Source organism: Simochromis diagramma, unplaced genomic scaffold (assembly GCF_900408965.1).
Source record: "Simochromis diagramma unplaced genomic scaffold, fSimDia1.1 OVJJ01000304.1, whole genome shotgun sequence".
NCBI classification, from domain to species: domain Eukaryota; kingdom Metazoa; phylum Chordata; class Actinopteri; order Cichliformes; family Cichlidae; genus Simochromis; species Simochromis diagramma.
This window is the reverse complement of record NW_024387030.1, coordinates 11,341,581-11,362,487: the sequence shown is the minus strand read 5'-3', so window position 1 is coordinate 11,362,487 and position 20,907 is coordinate 11,341,581. Positions and strand designations below refer to the sequence as shown.

Below are 20,907 nucleotides of genomic sequence, written 5' to 3'. Positions count from 1 at the left end.
CACTAAGCAATAACATGAATAAGGATACCCCATTTCCCAAAATGTCAAACCAGTATTAAGCAAGTAAATATCCTTCAAGGTCCATCTGTTGCGGATTACTTTCAGAAAGAATAGCCCCAAACCGACACTCACGCAATCCAGTATATTCACACACTGGTAAGCTACTGATGAGGAAACTGGCAGTGTTATTACTCTTTAGGTTTCGCAGTGAAACATAAAGCGTTTTACTTCACCTCAGATGGGATAGATGTGATACTCACTGTAGTGATACATCATGATGCCTCCCTCCGGGCTCCCTTGTGATGTGATGTCCTTGAAGTTATGTTGCAGGATGAAGGAGGCAGGTGCCAGACTGCAGCCTCCTCACTCTGACAGGAATGCAAACACTAACACAGTCCCAAGGAGTGAGACTACATATTGATGTTTGTAATCCAGAGCAGAATGGATTCAATCCCAGAAAAGTCAGTCACATTCCTGAAAGGTTGGTTTACCTCCTAACATCAAGATTAATATCACGTTTTGTTTGTCAAATCTTTATCACCAAACTGTGGATGTATTATTTTAACAAGCCACGGTGAAACAGATTCTTTCTATATTTTGCGGGATCATCCAAAATGAAGTTCAGTGATTGAGCAGGCATTCAGGGTTAATGCTAATGTCTGAGTGATACATCAGAGACAACACAGAAAAAGGAAAGTGCAAAGATTGACTGACATATGTCATGACACAGTACCTATACAGCTGAGGTGAATGACTGATTGAGAGGTTGTGTTTCTGTAGTTTAGATGGTGTGAAGATGGTTTTATTTGTCTAGAGTTTTTCTATATTAGCCCGCAGAAGGTCAGCAGATTTAACCTATTTTCAGAAAGAGCAATCAGTCTTAATAAAGAGTGTGACTTTGTTTTAACACTTAGACTCATCCTGGACTTGTTAATTTGTCAAAGGGTATACTTCTGTATTTTCTCACAGTAGTAAGGGTGGTGTAAAAATGACATCAGCTCATTTGACACCGGTCAAATGAGCTGATGTCTTGCGCTTTCACACGATAACCCACCACCTGGAGAGAACACAAGACAATCCCCCGGGTTAGTCAGTCGGAGCACGAGTCAATGATACATTCAGTCCATGTGGTGTATGTGTGTGGTTATTGTGACTCATGTCAACAGAAAGAACCAAGTGCTTGACCGATTGTGCCAGGAAGCAAGCGTAGAGAGCCAAGCGTGAAAGCGAGACAGGGAAAGAACATTGTAATTTCCTCTCTCAGCTGCTGGTCCGTCAAGAGTGCAAAGAAGGCGTGAAAAAATGAGAGAAATACTGAGCGATGGAGGACGATAGGCTGGAGGAATAGGGGTTAATTATTCCCAATGAAATGTTTCATTAAGGAGATGCAAAGATCTGAGTTGTGCAGTTTCAGGTCCACAGTTGCTTTTTGGTTTTTAAGTATTTGTCTTTCTTGTTATTAATGCATTAGTCCTGCATATGGGAACCATCAACCACATTCTTGCCACATTCTTGCATCACATTCGCCTAATATGTGAAGGATCCCTTGGGAGGGTTCTATCAGGAAGAGCTTCTGGTGTAAGAATATGCCAAATCAAATATACGGATCCATGTGTTGACATCTTGTGGATAAGGCATCAGCCAAAAGAACAATAGAAGAGGTATGCCCATCAATGAGCCACCTCTTTCAACTGTTATAACCACAGAGCACATTTTTATTAATTTCTCAAATTTCTATTTACTTTCTCAGGAAAAATGTAATATTTGAAAGACTTGGTTTGATACTTATTTGTGACCGTAACTAAATCCAGAGTAATACGATTTTATTTCTTCACAAAGATAAAAGAGCGCACACTAAATTTTCATGTATTCCTAAATTTTAAACATGTGTTCTTTTTTCATACTAATGCAACAGCTGATGTTGAGGGTAGGAATAAAAAACATATCACACACATGCACCACATACACCATAGAAATGCAGAATTCTTTTTGGTTTTTTTTACAAGTAGGCTGAACCATTACCTGATCACACCTGGCCTCTCATGCATGACGAAGAGTTATAGGATGTTAACGAGAAAATGCATTTTGGGATGTCTTGTATTTCTTAAGTAGACCTCCCTGCACATATACATTTCAAATCAACTTTGGTTCCATAGTGTTATAAAAGCATCACCAGTGAAGCTGTACTTGGGTTTGGGGTGCTTTGAAATAATTAACACATGTTAATGTGTATGCTAGAAACAGACTGTATATAAGTAAAGGTTGGACATAGTTTCCAGGTCTGAAAAGTGAAGCTAATACATAAAACTGATTTGTTCACTGCACATTGTTTTGAAGCTGATGGCTTGTCATTTGCACACTTTCCAGCCTCCAGTTGCCTAGGTGACCTTCGAACATATTTACTACCAGGTCATACATTAATCAGGGGTATGTTTCTTTCTCAATGGCAGAAAGATGCCTGGAAGATGAGAAATGTTTACAATTCAGTTTCTACGGTCTCTAGTCACCACAATGCTACAAATAACTTCGACTGTGTATTTAGCTTAAGTGTTTCTAAGTTGGCCAGAAGTGGGCAGCTCCTGGGGAAATCTGGTTTTATAGTCAGTTAGTTAATTCCATTTAATTCAATTCAATTCAGTTTAATTTTATTTATATAGGAACTGTAGGAGCCTTTTTGTGTTGTTACCTTATTTGTGCCACTAGGGGTCACTTTTTGTGTTTTTATGGTATAATATGTTTTATGGTACAGTGTTTAAGGTAGGCACATGTAATTAGTGTCAAGTGTTATTGGTCGGAAGGAGCAAAAAATTTGTGATCTCTGTGCTGTTGTGATTTATGTTAAATGAAGTTGTATACTAAGAGAACTGTTGAACTACAAATGCAACTGATGGAAAGCAATAAATGTGTTAAACGGACAAGATAAGTACAGCTGCACTCTCAAGTGTCATTCATGACAGTGGCATCATGTCACCTCCGCCATCGAACACCTCAGTGGCTTCAAGCGTAGGCTTAGTCTTTACAGGAACGAATTCACAATAATAGTCACCGCAAGGCACTTTATATGTTAAGGTAAAGACCCAATAATAATAGAGAGAAAATCCCAACAATCACATGACCTCATCAGCAAGCAATTGGTGACAATGGGAAGGAAAAACTCCCTTTTAACAGGAAGAAGCATCCAGAACCAGCCATCGGCCACTACCAGATAAGACAACATGGGACAATTTGAAAATAACACTTGGAACAAGGTAGTTTCAAGCATTTCTGGATACAGAATGAGGTTTTTCTATTTCATGGACCGTGTTGGAGTCAAAAAAAGACGATAAAACAGGATATGCTTTAGAGCAGGTTGACCTCACAATTGAGATATGAGTGTGCAGTGTTTCTCCTTCCCTCACAACATCTGGTTTCCAAACACATTTTGTTTCATAAAATGGTAACAGCCAAAATGCTCACCTAGAGGCTTTACCATGAGGCTCATGTCATGGTGGCCACATCCATGTATATAAAGTCTCTGATGCTAACATGCTCAAAATGCTAACATTAACATTCTATTAATGCACAAAACGTCCACAACCTGTCGATCGTGGTAGCACAACAATGGTTTAATTACATTTTATCAGCATACTTAGTTGGCTGTTTTAACAGTGATTTACATGCAAAAGAGCTTTCATCAATAATCCTCTAGCTGTTCGCATATCTTTATTTAACATCTGTTTGTCTACAATGATTGCAATATATTAATAATTATTTAACTGGAGAAATATTTCTTTACCAGATTTCCATCAGAACCAAAAGTTCAGTAATAGGAACAGGCTGTAAACACCTTATATCCACCAAAGTTACTGAAAACATGACATTTGTGGCACAAATTTGTGGCACAAAAAAGGGCGCAAAAGTATTTATGCTAGTAGTAATTGTAAGAAGGCAGTGTGATTCATGTTAAGTCATAAAGATCTTCATGAATGTCTTGCTATCGCGACATGAATGAGTAACACTTCTGACTTGTTCTTCATTCATGATGTGTCCTTATAAAAAAAAAATCACCAAATATGAGATTAAAACCTCGCTTTACTCACTGAACAGTGAGTCTGATCCACTGGTGCCACTGGTGACTGGTTCCGCTCATTGTGTCTTGAATACCATGAGGTTATGAAATCCCCTCTCAGACTTTGTCACACTTGCATGTGCCAAACTCCACATTTTGCCTCTTTCTGTTGGGTTCGCAGCTCCTCTGGGAGACTCAACATGTCACCAAGCTATTCTTGGAGTGTAGTCTCCTGCTCACACACACATGGCGTTCACATCAGTTTCTGTGCCAAGAAGACATGATCAGTGTTGTCACATTCAGGGATGAATTGAAGGGCTGATAGACTGAGTGAATGTTTGGATCATTAGCTATCATAACTAATGATAGATCTGTTGTGTAATTATTACTCATTTTAAGATTCATTCCAACTGTGACTTTCTAACAACACAGTGGAAAATTGATAAGAAAATTACTTCCTGGATAAAAAATACTATCATCGCATTTAAGCTTCTGTACAGTAAATTATTATAAGAGAGATTATAAGCCACTGCAAAGCATTTCTGTTGAATTGAATATTTTCAGATCAAACAAGCAAATTTGAAGCCTTCAAATATTGTAATTCTATCTGGATTCACTGGACACGAACAGTAGAGAAATAAAGAAGCAACGTATTTGATGAAATTGGAAATGTAAGTCTTCAAAAAGTGATGTGATCAAGTACAAATGAACCAGCATATACAACAGACACACACCTACACATATTTATGCAGACACACACAAATGTCCCAGCATGTGTTACAGTAATGGGCAAGTGGATTCCCCAAGAACCCAGTCTAATTAGCCTATCTTATTAAGAGCCACCCCAAGACTGGTCTCTGCAGGGTACAATAAAGTAATGAGAGCTAGGAGTAGGTGTGTGTGTGTGTGTGTGTGTGTGTGTGTGTGTGTGTGAGGGAGAGAGAGAGAGAGAGAGCTTTCACTTTTTCACAATTGAACACGTGTAGCCAACTTTATCTCTACACACAGTACCTACTTTGATTCAGGGACCTTTGTCACATGATAAACTCCACTTTCTAATAGTATTTCTGTCGTGAGCTACACTGTCATCTACACAACATATACAAAAATATCTCATAGTTCATTTCAAGCATTAGCAGGAGGATTAGCAGGACTGAAATCAGTAAAACAGTTTGTTATTATGGCTTTGACAAACACTTTCTGTTTAAATTATGCTACTAAAAATCCTCTTTGTTTCTGACCTCTTAAAAAGTTATGAAAATAATTTTCATCTTATTAAGTTGAAAATAATCATATGTTTGTTTTTTAGCATACATGGTTAATCATTAGATTGTTTCTCATTCCTTAGTGGCTGTTATCAGGTTGCTTTAAATCACGGTTGGCATCATTAAAACAGTGTTACCCTGCTTGACTTGCAACCAGGGTAACACTGTTTTGATGATTAATAACTAGGGAATAAGAAACAAGCTGGTGAACACCATTACCCCACGCCCTTGTTTTCATGAAGTCCTCACTCTACCTTTAAGACATATTAAGACATATTCCTTACTCCTGCTAGTTTGTATCTGTGCACAGCATAAGAAAGAGTAGCACAAATAAAATGTTAGCTTAGTACAAATAGTAAAAATGCAGAAAAGTTGCCCTATGTTGAAATTGAATACTTCTGAGGTTCACTAATGATCTCTTTTTAGAGATAAAAAAAAAATAAATTAAATAAAACAGCTATGGCTTTATGGGGAATCATATGTTGGAGTCCCCCTTAGAAAAGTGACATCAATTCTTCCACCAAACCCTCAGGAGAAATTAAGACATAATACACCTGTGGCGTGTCCATATGTCCCTTCAAGCGTGCACACATTTATGTTTTGTGAACACCACAGTTGGATATTAATGGCAGGTTTCTAAAACAACAACTTTGCCTCATGTGTCTCTGCTGATTCATGAGTCTTCAACACCTCACAAGGATCTCACACTCGAGAGGTGTAAAACTCGGCTGATTGAGATATTGAACATTTTGTTCATTTTACTGAATGCTGATTTAAGTAGGAGCTTTTCAAACTGATACACCGTTCTTGCATCACTGTATTTGATCCAGTGACGCACTTCCTGACAGTGTAGCTGGTCTCCAGCTGGTCACTTTTTAGCCTACTGTGTGCCAGTCAGGACTAATGAGACAACAGAGGCCAAAAGCAACACAGAACAGCTGATCCCCCGTTTCATTAAGAGGATCACATCTCTGTGAGAGGACGAACAACTGTTCATCGTTACAGTGTATTTAACAAATAATAATCTCTTCCTCAGGTCTGTCTTCCAGGAATGATAACTTATCAAGACTGAATTATCTAGATAACCTCAAGTTTAACTAACTGACTTTAATATTTTCAGTAACTTAGTTAAAGTTACAGTCGTGATTTTAAAGGTTTTGCATTACTGGATATGGTAATTGCATCTATGTTGAAGCACTCACAAGTGAGCATCACACTTGTGCTATCTTCAGCAACCTTATACTTGTATATAATTAAAGGCAGAAAAGAGAGAAAGCTAACCAGTTCCCTTATTAAAGCAACCAGTAAATCTTGGCTAGCCGTGTTATAGAGGGATTAACAGCACAGTTGGAATCCTTCTTTAATGAATCAGGTTGCATGGCTGGACTGATCCCAGAATATAGATAAAGCATCCCACTTTATGCCAAGTGTGCACTTCTACAAGAACTGCATATTTGATGAAGTATGCAACCAGTGATCACATTTTTGTCAAAAAGGATGGTTTATGGTCCAGTACTCTTTATCTGTAGTTGTCCAGATGTTCCATTCTGTCTCTGTTATGAAGCAGGAAAATGTGTTTGAGGGAAATCACTAGTGTTTGAGTCACAGACACATTTACTGACCGGCAAATAATGGACAATCATCATGTCAGAGCTGAAATTTTCTGTAAGGGCTTCTCTAGCTTTTGATGTTTTTGTGGAATTTATATTATAAAGATTATTACTATGTTTTTTTCCTCATATATTTTCGTTACCAACAACAAAATCCCACGAAGCAACACGCTGACCATAATACCAGTGATTTCTCAAACTACTCTTGTTTTCAAAAATATACAATTAAGCTAATAGCTTCCTCTACTCCCTCCACTTTCCGAGCCCTTGATTCATTGGTCAGACCAATCCATCTTTAGAAGTGAATTAAACTATCTTAGCTTTTGTTAAATAAATAATGACATGATGTAATATGTCATGTGTTGTTGCTCTTCTGAGGGTATTTTTATTATGTCCTAATAGCTGGGATGGGCTCCAACCAAACCACTAACCTGAATTGGATAAGTGGAAGAAAATGGTTGTAAATGGATGGACTGATGACCTGATATGAAAACTTTGAAACTAAGGTTGTACTTTTGATACACCACAGTTTTCAAAAGGAATTATACATCAAGAACATATTTCACACATAATGAGAACTGAAAACACCACCACTCCTCATTTGAAATAACATTAACTCAGAGGACCAGGACAAGGACAAAAATGGTCATCATTTTAAAATTTTACCATCAACACTGCTTTAGTCTGTCTCTTAGTATTGAGATCTCAAGTCCATTTTTCCCCACAGGATGCACAGTTTTTTAAATGGCTAAGAAAACATAATATTCCCTAAAATACCTACAATATATAGAAGTAGAAGTAGAGAGAGTAATAAGCCAGGAGTTAAACGATATTCATTGTTTTGAATTATAAACAAGAACTTTAATTATAGATATTTTAATTATAAATTCCACAGACATTTTGAAAGACAGAGAATCACATACAGAAAGTTCATGCTTTGAGACGCTGGCCCATATTTACTGGTTAATAAATGTGTCTGTGACTCAAATACTGGTGATATTTTATGACTTCATAACAGTGACAGAGTGGAACATCTGAACAAGTACAGATAAACAGGACTGGGCCATAAAATTCATATTTGATCACTGGTTACATACTTTATCAGCCATGTAATTAGAAGTGCACACTTGGCATGAAATGGAATGTTTTATTTAAAGTGAGAGAAGGACTCCAACTGCGCTGTTAATCCCGCTATAACACGGCTAGCCATGCTGTACTGGTTGCATTCACGAGGAAATTGGTTAGCTTTCTCTTTCTGCTTCGCTTCTGCCTTTAATTCATATACATATATATATATATATATATATATATATATATATATATATATATATATATATGATTGCTGAAGATAACGCAAGCGTGAGGATGTGCTTAAGTGCTGCCACTGCTTGTATATTGTGAATATATGTACTCTTATTTCAGTATATTCAGGCTTTGTCGCTAACAGTTTATTTTTTAATTAATTTTTAAAGGCATAGTTTTAAAACAGGAGATGCTTGATGAATGAGGATGCATTAACTCTAGTGGTAGTTCACAAACAACACGAACTTGAGCTTTCAAAATTCCTTAATAATAATAATATGGGTCTCTCAAATACCCTGAGCGTCCGAGCAGCACATGACGAGGTGGCCGAGTGGTTAAGGCGATGGACTGCTAATCCATTGTGCTCTGCACGCGTGGGTTCGAATCCCATCCTCGTCGGTCTCATTTTCGGGAGGAGATAGGAGATAGGTTCGCCCAATGATCGGGATGAAATGCGGGGGTTCAAATCCACCGAACGGCTCCCCTGAGGTACGTCTGAGCAAGTTACAGTCCCTACACTCTGCTCCCTGGGGGCTAGATTGGTGGCTGCGCACTGGGTGAATGGGTTAAATGCAGAGTTTAATTTCTCTACAGGGGATTAATAAAGTATACCAAAAAAAAAAAAAAAACAGTTGCCCATTAATATCCGCAGTTTGCTAATAATGTTTATGTAAAGTGGTCTAAACGGGACCAGTAAATGCGTCTGAATAAATTGTACAAAGTAAGCTCATCAGTTTATTTTCATTCATGTCAGTAACAGGCCACTTTAAGAAAACTGTTATTTACATCCAGTCTTTCCTTTGAGTCAACACATATTTCTGCATATCATATTAGCTACAGAAATTGCATCACTTATTAATGGCTGCCATGTAGGCCACAATACTGGGTACCATCTGGGACTCACAAACTGGCTCTTATCAATTTCTAATCAAAACATGACTCGGAGCTTCGGGGTTAATTCATGCATCCATCTCCTTATCATTTCTGAAAACAATCATAGCCCTATTTGTTCACCAGATTTACCAAATTTGGGAGTCTACATTTTGAGATGAGCCGATCGTTAAAATGCTTTCCAAATATTTACTTACAAAGCCATCTAATGAAACAAATGTCATGCATGATCATTTTGCAGGCTGAATTAAGGCCATGAAGATTACTTTCTCCAATTTGTGATGTCAAATGACGCATTTGAGCAAATGACAGGTATCAGGTGCTCTGCTTTGCCCATACAGAACCCATTAGACCTGTCTGCAATTCATTTTCATTACATCACTCACCTTTCATGACATCTTTTCTTGTCATTTATCAATTCACTTGCACTTTTTAGAGCCATATTTAAAGGTCTATGTTGTTTTTGACATAAAAAAGTGACAGAAATAATTAAGTCCTGACTTTTTAAGAAAGTGAGTAATTGTTGCGAATTGAAGTTAGAAAAGAAATTCAGCAAATGTAGCATCAAATAAAAGGCAGATAAAGTGAGAGTTAAATTAACACTGTGTAAATTTACAGGTATTCTACTCTGATGTTCTGGAAAGAGCTGCAACAGGTTCGCCGCACTGTTAAAGTGAGAGGCAGGGTAACGCCGCACTCGAGTGCTATCAACAGCACCACTTACAGACGCAATTTACTTTGCATCACAAAGCAATCATGTAGAGGGCTAACCCACTAATAAGATAGAAGCACTACAAAGGCCCCAAAATAGAAGCAACAGAGTGAATTCAATTGAGCTGCAACAGCTCTTGTGGAGCTTTTGCTGTTGTGAGTCATAAGTGTTGGTTCTGTGTCTTGATGACGCGGGCGGATGCGTGGGTGACTCTTGGGGAGGGTGGGCGGGTAGAAGTAGCAGATGCTGTGCTTGTGTTACCCCAGACCCTTGTCATCCACTCAGTTGCTGCTTCATTCAGTCGGTTGTTGCTACGATACTACGTGGAAGATGACACTTGAAGTGAACACGCAAACACAAAAAAGCTGTTACGTTTTTACACATTCTGTGTTTTTTCTTCTTTGTATGGTAGACACAATTGAAAAGTCTTGCGCACATCAGAGTGGTGTGAAGCCATACTGGGATTGCTTTGCCGTTAGCACTTTACATAATGCTGCCGTGGTCAATATAAATCACACACACACACATACAAAAAAAGCAAACACTTGACCTATTAATGAAACGCTGGAACACTCATGTTTCCACAGGTTGCTCTTTCTCTTGGGTGGATAATGAGGAGCACAGAGTTTGGGAGCTGTTTTGATCATCATGAAGCCCAGTGCACTTTACCTTTGGTATTTCCTGTGGTATTTCCACAGCTGAGCTGCAAAAGTGACATTTCTATGCAGAAGTGAAAGCAGCTTCATGGTTTCTAACTGAAAACCAAGTAGTTTTGCAATATTTTGACAAAGAATGCTTTATCCCAGCTATTCTAGGGCTGAAACTGGACCCTGGATAGGTTGTCAATGCTCACTTTGGCTATGGCAAATTTAGAGTCAGCAGTTAAACTAACAAGCATGTCTTTGGACTGTAGGATGAAGCTGGAGTACCTGGAGAGAACCAGCTCGAGCAAAGGGAGAATATACAAATCTCAATGTTGTCTCAAAGCGCAAATTTCAACTAACATATTCAAAATATATGTAACAATTTAAAAAACTGAAAGTCTGTTTTGGATAGATATAGAAAATGTGTCATTTATATGTTATTACATTAATTACTGTATCATTCTTTAATATTCAGTGTCAGAGTCTTTGCATGGATATATTAATGTCACATTTCTCTGGAGCCTCAGTGCGTGTATTTTGATCTCAAATGCTAATGGTGTATTTTGAGGTGTGAGCTACGAATGAAGCCATTCCCTGGGAAAGATGCAATGAATGTGCTATTATAAATTCTTTCGCCTGTGACATGTTCTCTGTTACACCTGAGCTGTGAGACTGATGGCTGCAGGCTGGTTTCCCATCACTCCGTTTTGCTTCAGTTCAGCTGTAACTCAGGCACACCCTCCTTTCTGCAATAGCTGTTTGCACATTTGTCAGACGGATTAATCAAAACGAGAAGCCCTGACAACGCTTCTGCTCAAAGTAAAACTCCCATCCAATTCTACAGCCACAAAGCAACCTAAAAGCAGTCCCACAGATCATATTGTTCTTGAAAGTAACAGATGCCTTTGGGCAGCATGAAAAAACATCTGGGACACATGAGGGATGTTTCTTCTTCCAAAGACAGACTTCTGTAGAGTTTCCAGTCATGTAAAGAGACAGTGACAAAAAGCTTTAGTGGTTAGGGACATGGACAAGACATGCTGACCAGTCAGAATGACAGATGCTCTAACTGTTTGCATGCTTGCTGCTTCGATTCTTCTTCCAGAGCAGAAACTCGGCTGGAGCTGCTTCCCAGTTTGGGGCGATGGGCCAAACTCCAAAGCCACACAGGTCCCAAAAGCTGCAGTTCCTCAAATGACCACTTGAGGCAGAAGGATGAGTCAGTCTGTTAAAACAACTAACTTTAAAGTTGCAATAAAAACATTTTGTAGGTATAAAAAGTGCTTTTAATCTCTAAAGTCAGTTTCTTTATATATGTTTGTGCTAAGGTCATAGTGGTCAAAGTCACATGGAAGTACTTCCCGGAAGCGCCGCTTGCATTGTGCTGAAATTTGCTCGCAGCAAATCATTCGTGCACAGCGCAAGCCAAAGTGTTGTTGTTGTGAGAAGGGGGCTTTATAGTGACCTATTTTTAGAGGTGTTGCTGCTTTGAGAGGCAGGTGCCAGAATGTGGTGCTTACATCTGTAAATGTACTATGTACTAACAGGGGGAGGGGGGTAAAGCAATTAGGTAAAGCAATTAAGCAATAAATCACCAAAACTATTGCCAGTAACAATATTTTACATAGTATATGCTGCTGCGCTCACTTCTGCAACTGGAAATAAGTCATTACTCAGTTGAGTCAGGAATAACACATTTGAGGTGTGGTCTATAGTCCGATAGGGTGCTGATTGTGCTGTCTGATGTGACGTCTGAAGTCAGAAATATAGAATTCATATATGACAGGATTTATAAGAACAGTAACCTCTAAGTAAAAACTCACGTCTCTGGCGTGAAACTCCAAGTTTGGGTTTGTTCTGTCAAGTTTAATCACTTTTGACATTTCTAAGGAACTTTTTGCAGCTGCTCATTCAAAAGTGCATTAGCCCGCTTTGAAATTCTTCTAACGAGTGTCGTAGTGATGAAACTGTGTCAATGTCACTTTGAACTAAAGGCCTTTATTTATAGGTTTAGAAGAGCCTCATTTTGACACCGAGACCTATTAATTGAGCTCTCCACAGACATCTCCCTGTATCTAAAATAGGTAGGAAGTCCATCGTGGAGGTGAAGAGGGACAAAGTAGGCCAAGGACTCTCACAGAAAATAGACTGCGATTCACTGAGGGGCCGGATCATCCCGAGAAAGAACAGGAAATGGGAAAGAATGTGGGTTAACAATAATTGTGGAAAATCACATGAGTACAGACACTCCACTGGAGTAATCAAGTGAAGAGATTTAGTAGGTATGATGTGATATTACATGCACTTAAACTTTATCTAACATTATCTACATGAGGGCTAGAGTTAGGCTGCATCAGGAAAGGAAAGCAACTAAATACAGCTGTTCACATTATTTACAGAAGTAATTTTAAAGACACTTAAATCTGAGGATTTTGATATTATGCTACTTTTTCCATCCAACTACATTTCAGAGAACCTTTGTAACTCCTGTATTTATTTGACAACCGTTAGCACTGTTTTGGTTGAATGTGAGCATTTTGACATTTGACCTCTTTATAAAATAGTTCTCATTGTTAGGGCCAAATGACCCATTTTTGCGCAAGATAAAATTAGCTCTATTTTGACACCATGACACTACTTGCATGTGAAGGCATCACTAATAATATATCAATAAAATATTCTGTATTGGGCAACAATAACAGCTGAATCCACAAAACTTAGTTGTGACTTGCAGTGGAATAATTTAGAACATACAATGCAAAAGAAGTGGATACCATTCATAAATCTATGAGAATTCCACTGTCTACCTGATATGAATTTATTGTTGAAATATGGATTTAGATCATTAACTTTATCTAGTTAATGTGTGCTTAGTTTCATCTAAATGTATGTTTTGTATACAGAGTTTTTTTTAAGTCCATGATTTTCCTTTGAAGTGTAAATTACCTTCTAAACCAAAGAACAAGAAACTTCAAATCACACTTTGGCACAGTACATGAGGAAATTTATTTTATTTTGTAAGTTACTTTGCACCAGTGCTAAAACTAATAGTAGGCTGCCTCCTTACTGAACTGAAGTTAGACCTGCCAAACTGTTTCTGAACAAAGAACCATCATGCCTGAATAGAGCATCAACTCCTTGGTTTACCTGCACTGCCCTCTTGTGGTAACGTCCATCACTGCATGGTAATTTAAAAAAAAAAAATGACACAGTTTCAAAACATCAGCACATTCTTTATTTACAAGTCCTTACATGACAAAAAAAAAAAAATGGTGTTGACAGGCTCAAGACTACATGGAGATACAATGGCGACAAATGCTCAAACTAGAATTTCAAAGCAAATGGAGTAAGTCTGACGACCGGTGACGCAGCTGGTAGTGAATGCGGTGTATGGGTCATCCTTTCAAGTCTAGAGACTTAGTAAATCTATTTAAACTTGCATATGGCATTTTCCTCAGTGTTCAAGTCAAGCATGTGACATGATCTACCAAGACTCAGCTTGGAGCCAGTTCCAGCAAGTCAAAGAAAAACTTGAACTCCACTACATGATGACAGGAATGTGCACATTCTTGTTCAGTTCAAACACAAATATCCTAGCAGTATCTTTTCACACAGCAAAACCACACCAAAGAAAATCCCCACTCCTGTCAGCCAGGACATGACAGCAACAACAGAGGAGGAGGGACACGTGTGGAAGTATTTTTCTTGCGACAACTTTCTTCTTCTTTTTTAAATAAAAAAACCTAACACTTGTGAATGTCACACATACACACAGCTGGTTAACAGGCTAACTGTATGCTTGGGAGTCTTAATATAAAAGCTGAGAACAAAGGGCACATTTAGGACAAACGGAGGGCAGGATGGATGAAACAAACCCATGGCACTTTGAATAAACAAGGGGATAAAATTAGGCATCTGAACAGGTAAGGCGTGGACCGATCTAAATAGACTTTCTGTAAAGACTCTGCACGATGTAAAAGCTCTCTTACACATAAGCTTAGTCTCTGCCTAAAGTAAAATCACCTGTTTAATATTACATTATAAACATTATACAGATGGTTTTCCCTACCAACTAGTCATGCTGCACACAGGCAAAATTGTTAAGAGTCTTAGTTGTACAAGCTTGCATCTGTTGTTGGCTTTACTGGAAATACAACTCAGGATGGGGGCATATTTCCCTCCTTTGTCCTCTTTATTATCAATGTAATCTCTCCCCTTTCAGTTGTAAAATCACTGACTATGGATCTGGATGTTACTCTGAAACTAAAGGGCAGAAGTGTAGTGGATCGAGCAATACAACAGTACATGATGCTGTGCATTTCCACAGACTCAGTACTGAAATGCACACATCAACAGCAAACAGCCTAAATGATTTTTATGATAAACCTGCAGTACTTCCCTGCATATGCACTACAGCTGTTTCATCTGTACATACACATTTTCAAGTATGCGAGAGGACTTCTTGACATAGCTAAAACAGGTTTGCATCTCCTTAGTGAAAGAACTGAAAACAAAACTAAGAAAGACGGGCAGTACCCTCTTCAAAGCGAGGGGCATTCCACAATTTGGGTCCAAAAACTAAATGATACTGGTTTAATGTCAGCCTCCCCGGTGTAGTATTATAAAAACAAAAGCAAATCAGAGTTACATGACCGAGTGATTGGTCATCATTGGGATCAAGTCTGTTTGAAAATAAAACTAAGAAATTTTAGAGAGAAACACACTGAAAGTGTTGTGTGACGCAGTGCTTAAACTGACTGTTACCAAGAGTTGGCTGTTCCCCTTCACAATGCACCCGCACTGGTTTTAAGTGTCTGGGACAAAGTGTTTTTGTTCTATCTCTGGCAGACAGCTATTGCCTTGGGTCTGAGGAGCGAGGTTGTGGATCCACGGGTACATTATCCACAGGCAAAGGCCTAAAAATCACGAGGAAAAGAGAAAAAAGCAACTAAGAAAAAACAGTTACCTAACACTTGTGGTCAAAGGTTTAATTTCTTTTTTTTTCTTTTAAAACAGGAACTACAAAAACTGAGTCTCTCCCCAGACTTACATGGAGCAGCAGGATTGGGTATTTCTTAACATGATCGCACTACTTTCTTTTCACAGAGGCAGCATCTTCATCCTTCAGGACAAACTTTTTCCTCAGAGCTTCTGAAATCAGCGAGGCCGAGTCCTCCTCCCTGAGGGAAGTGCAGCCTCTGTTGTACCTGCATCACAACACCAAAAACCATTAAATTCATGACTACAAACCTGAGAACTCTGAGGCTTTCTGCACATCAACATCTCCTACCTGTCTTTGCTCATCTTCATGCGGTTCATGTCCTTCAGGATGTCCATAACATCAGCAAAACTGGTGGACTTTGATAGCGACACTGTATCCTCCTCTGCCTCCCGGAAGTCCATGCTAGGCCTGTCCAAATCAAAGGTAGCTGATGCTGTCATAGAAACAGGGGGCAGAGGGTCAGGGACCAGCTCTGAAACCACAGAGACGGCATCTTTCTCATCTTCCTCTTCCTCCGGTTCTTCTTCCTCTGTGACGTCGCTGATGACAAAGGAAGCAGCCGCCGTGGGGGCCGGCTGGTAGGACGCCGCCTCGAAAGGCGCCATGGAAAAGCTCATGCTTGTGTCATCAGGCGAGAGCAGATCTGGGGTGAGGGGGTTAGAGCCTGAAAGAAAGCAGAGAAATGGTCTGTGCAGCAGTTGTTTAGTTTGTGCCTCTCAGCAATGTCCCACATAAACAACTGCACATTTCAAACTGAGCCATGTCTGATTATTTCCTTTGAATCTAATATAAAGTCAAAGTATAAACATAAACAAGCATAAAGCGTTTTAAGCACTGCTTCTACATCTTATTGTCCTAATTATTCATAGTTCACATAATCCCCTATGTGTGAGCTCCCTCCAGTGCTCACACATCACAGCTGTGCACAAAATCAATTCATCAGGCAGTTGGAAATTTTAAATCAGTACCTAAGTACTTAAACATCAGTTCCAAAGAACCACTTCAAGCTGGATCCACAGATCACTTGTTCAAGTGGCCTATTAAATAACAAAGGTAAACATGTCTACAGCTTCTTCGTTTTGGTTTCTATAGCCCATTTCCCCATTAATGACATTAAGGTGGAGGTGTGATCATACTCTAGTGCAGGGGGTGGGCAACTCCAGCCCATGAGGGCCGGTGCCCTGCAGGTTTTAGATGTGCCCTTGAACCAACACAGCTGATTTAAATGGCTAAATGACCTCCTCGATATGTCCCGAAGTTTTCCAGAGGCCTGGTAACGAATTAATGATGTGATTCAGGTGTGTTGACCCAGGCTGATATCTAAAACCTGCAGGACACTGGACCTCGATGCCTGGAGTTGCCCATCCCTGCTCTAGTGGAATTGTTTGCCTGATAGATGAAGACTTCCATTTTTTTAATCATAAATCAGAATTAAAATCAGAATCCATTTATTTGAATTATAATACAACACAAAGAACACAATGCAAATGAATAGAGCTCATATTAAATGGGTAACTCTAAGAGATTATCTTTACTCACTGACCTACAAACTGATGCCAAGATATCTTAGTACCAAAGAGCCATGCAAAATCAGGGCTGCTGACTTGGCAACAAAGGAAACAGTCATGGGAAAAGTAACTCTGTCACAGGCTCAATAAAGCAATCTTAAAGCTCCAATCCTCTGCGGACCTCATTTAACCAGACTGCCAGTTTCCACCCACCACAGCGCTATGGTTGATATAGCAACAGCTGACAACACCTTACCAGTGTGGTAGCAAATCTCTGGTTGTGTTACCTGAATCACTTGCCACAATTTTAGCGATCTGCGCTCGAAGTCTGCTGAGCTCATCCTGCAGTGCTGTAGTACGGTTCAGTGCAGTCACGCCGGGCTTCTTCAGCCCCTCCATCCTTTTGCCCTCACGGCGGAAATTGGGCACAGATGAATTCCTGTGAAGCACCAGGAGCGGTGTGGGTCGCCATTCGTGTTTCAGAGGACGTGTGTCACTTCTAAAAACAGAAGAGCAAGTGTTTACTGTCACAAAAAACAGATTTGAGGTGTTGAGTCTGTTTATCTCCCCAGGGTACAAATGTCTCCTTTTAACAACTCCCCAGAAGAGATCTTTGTCAACAGCTCATCAGATAGAGGTGTCTATTGTGAAACATTGGCACTGTAATTAATCCGACCTTTTTCAAATTTCATGAATAAAAGGACAAAAAAAAACAAAAAAAACCAAGATGAAGCAACACCTGTCTAGTACAGGAAAATAGGACAATATATCAGTTTCCTAAGTTGGAAAATAAGTGTCTGGTTTAATGCTGTTGAGAAGAATTAACCCGGCACTACTCCATAACCTTCATGTTTACCTTTCTATTCGGTTCAGTCTAGACTCACCTCACTCTGGCATATGTCTCCTCTTCATCTGCAACAATCCAGGCTATGTCTGCCAAGGTAGGAACCATAGGCCCGTCCATTGGACGAAGAGAAGGCAGACCTGGTAGCTCCTAATGCACAAAGACATTAATGTATACAGCAGCGTTTTTTTTTATATAAAAAAGGACAGAATAATTAGGAGAATACAGTATTTTTCATATACCTGGAAGCATGCCCTTTGAGGAGGTTTAAGTGGAAGAGTGGAACCTATTCTTCTCACAACACTGCGCGTGGATCCGTGAGGCTTATTTTGCCAGATGGGTATAACTTCCTGCAAACAATAAAAACACATAAGTTTTTTTTTTCTTGCTGGATTTGTTTTCCTGAACAATCCGTGTGTGTAAAATACTCTTTAAAACTTACCGTTTCTGCTTCCATGTTAATTGTGGATCAGTCTCATTCGTCTCATCAGGAAGTTGCACACCAAAGTTTGTTGCTGGGAGTGTCTGAAGACAAAGAATTTCAGTAAACAGATGTCATGTGAGAGAGACTGCCAGTTCTCGGGACCGAAAATTGCTTATTATTTAAGAGCAATGATGGGAATAGCGGCGTTACATGTAACGGCATTACTAACGGCGTTACTTTTTTCAGTAACGAGTAATCTAACTAATTACTATTCCTATCGTTACAACGCCGTTACAGTTACTAACAAGAAAATATGGTCCGTTACTATTTTTCAACAAACAGATGGTTGAAGCTGTGTTCAGCTTACTGCATCTTATATCAGTTGCACGGAAGTAGCTGTAAGTAATCTGGACGCTACAGCTTTAAGCAGCTGCGCGCACTCCCGCAGACGGTAATCACGATCACTGTCTAGCACAACACCTGGAGCTAAGGGTGCAAAACAATCGCATGAGTGCTGCTGTTTGACTGAGGAAGAATAAAGTAGTCGTGGTAAGCCAATCACATGACCACTTAAAGACAAAGCAACAAGGTGATATAAACCAGTTTTTAAATTGTGTTGATAGGCCACGTAAAACCAGAGTCATGATAAACAATATATACGCGGTGTTTTTTCCTCAATAGTTTCGCCACGTTTACTGTCTAAGCCAGGGGTGGGCAACTCCAGGCCTCAAGGGCCGGTGTCCCTGCAGGTTTTAGATGTGTCCTTGAACTGACACAGCTGATTTAAATGGCTAAATTAGCTCCTCAACATGTCCTGAAGTTCTCCAGAGGTGTGGTAACAAACTAATCATGTGATTCAGGTGTGTTGACCCAAGGTGAGATCTAAAACCTGCAGGACACCGGCCCTCGAGGCCTGGAATTGCCCACCCCTGGTCTAAGCACAGCGCTAGCAAGCACTCTCTGCTTATGAGCAAAAACCAAAAACCAGGGGAAGTTTTAGGAGTGACAGCGAGAGAGAGAGAGAGAGAGTTTTGAGGTGTGAGAGATGTGTGACGTTTAGCGTGTTTGGAGTGTGATACACCTGCTGCTGTCAGACCTGCAGGTATCAGGCTTTGATGTTCTCCTTTATAGTGGACAGAAATTCTTTTTTCGGAGTGGCACAAATAATTTGTGTGGCATCTTATTGAATGCAGAACAGCTGATTGTTCTGTAAATAGTTTGAAATGGTTATTTAAAAAATCAAGGTAGAAGGTAAATGGATGCAAATAAGAAGGGAGGGAAAATCAAAAGTAGTTAAAAATGGCCAATTATACCCTGGACCCCAGAGGGTTAAACGTTTTTTAAAGTAACGCAATAGTTACTTTTCAATTAATTAATTAATTAATTACTTTTAGAATATTGTAACTCAGTTACTTTTTTTGAAGAACTAACTAGTAACTATAATTAATTACTTTTTCAAAGTAACTTGCCCAAAACTGTTTAAGAGCAACAGGAAAAATCTGAACACATGGTTACTTCACAAGAACTAGTACTCTCCCATAAATTTGATTTTGCTTGTTTTAGTAAAATATGATATAAAGCAGTTGTGAATATCGATGACTTGTTACTTAGTACTAATGAAGGGCGATTCGTGTTACTTACCAAACTTTCCAAACACATCAGAAATCGCCATAAAAGGCTCAAATACACAGTTAAGTTATCAGCACTCATTTGATTGTGGCTTTTTTGAGAAATTTCTTTTTAAAAAACGAGTCGTAAACAGGTGTTATAAACTGTCACGCCTCGGGAGCTAGTCAGAGCTGGTACAGCTTAATCACACTCCATCGTCTATCTGGTAAACATCAAATAACGGAGTAATAATCGTGAATGCTAAAATAGCTAGGTAGCTAAAACCGGTAATTTTATTAATGAAAACGACGCATGCTACTTTGTCTGACGTTAAACTGGATGAAAGCAGGTGCAAAGCGGTAGAAAGAAAACATTTAGTCCTGTGATTTGCGAACAGCTTTGCTGAGTTTGTCATTAGCCGGGTAGCTAACCTAAAAATGGTCCCAAACACAGGCACCGTCACCTAGCTTTAGCAGCGCCAAAAACGGCCCCCTGCTTGACCCTCAAATGTAAAATTCACCAACATATCTCAGCATGTTTCGTACAACTTAACAGGAATTCAGCACAAGCTTGAAAACTGTAACTTACCGCTGATTATAAATGACTACAATTCCGACGATGAAGTGGAAGCAGCAGCTTCTCCTCTTCGTCTTTCAGATTGTTGTCGTTCAGCAGGCCGGAAACCTGTACCTCTCTGTCCTGCGATCTGATTGGCTGCAGCTTCACGAGCTTCCTTTCCTTGCAGGATTGGTTCTAGAGCACCTCCTACAGGTGGAAGTGAGCAGTGCTTAGAAATAAATCCACGAATATCTTTTACCAAAAACCACGAGCTGTTATTGTTGTCAAACTATGTTCAGTATATTGCTGTCTTGAGCCCAACCCTCAACACCACATGACCTACTTTTAAGAATAGTACAATTATAATTTGAGGGTTTATAAAGTCTTACAGGTGTTTAATGCTATTTACTACAAAAGTCGGATTATTTGTTGTTGATTATGAATTGCACAATGCAATGATATAAGTGGCCAAAAAGTACTTCTCAGTATAA

At 39.3% G+C, this 20,907-nt stretch overlaps 1 protein-coding gene and 1 non-coding gene across 2 annotated transcripts; one reads left to right on the top strand and one right to left on the bottom strand.

Moving 5' to 3' along the window:
• The first annotated feature begins 8,542 nt into the window (after nt 1-8,542).
• Nucleotides 8,543-8,624, top strand: trnas-gcu. Its single transcript has one exon. It is a non-coding gene; the product is annotated as a tRNA-Ser (tRNA).
• A 5,060-nt stretch (nt 8,625-13,684) lies between these two features.
• Nucleotides 13,685-20,579, bottom strand: mtfr1l (mitochondrial fission regulator 1-like). Its single transcript, XM_040041728.1, has 8 exons — nt 20,447-20,579; nt 18,269-18,351; nt 18,069-18,176; nt 17,867-17,976; nt 17,270-17,481; nt 15,763-16,138; nt 15,523-15,679; nt 13,685-15,388 (listed from the first exon to the last, which is right to left on the bottom strand). The coding sequence occupies exons 2-7, from the start codon at nt 18,281-18,283 to the stop codon at nt 15,562-15,564; spliced, it is 939 nt and encodes a 312-aa protein (XP_039897662.1). The 5' UTR covers nt 18,284-18,351; nt 20,447-20,579; the 3' UTR covers nt 13,685-15,388; nt 15,523-15,561.
• Between the last annotated feature and the right edge of the window lie 328 nt (nt 20,580-20,907).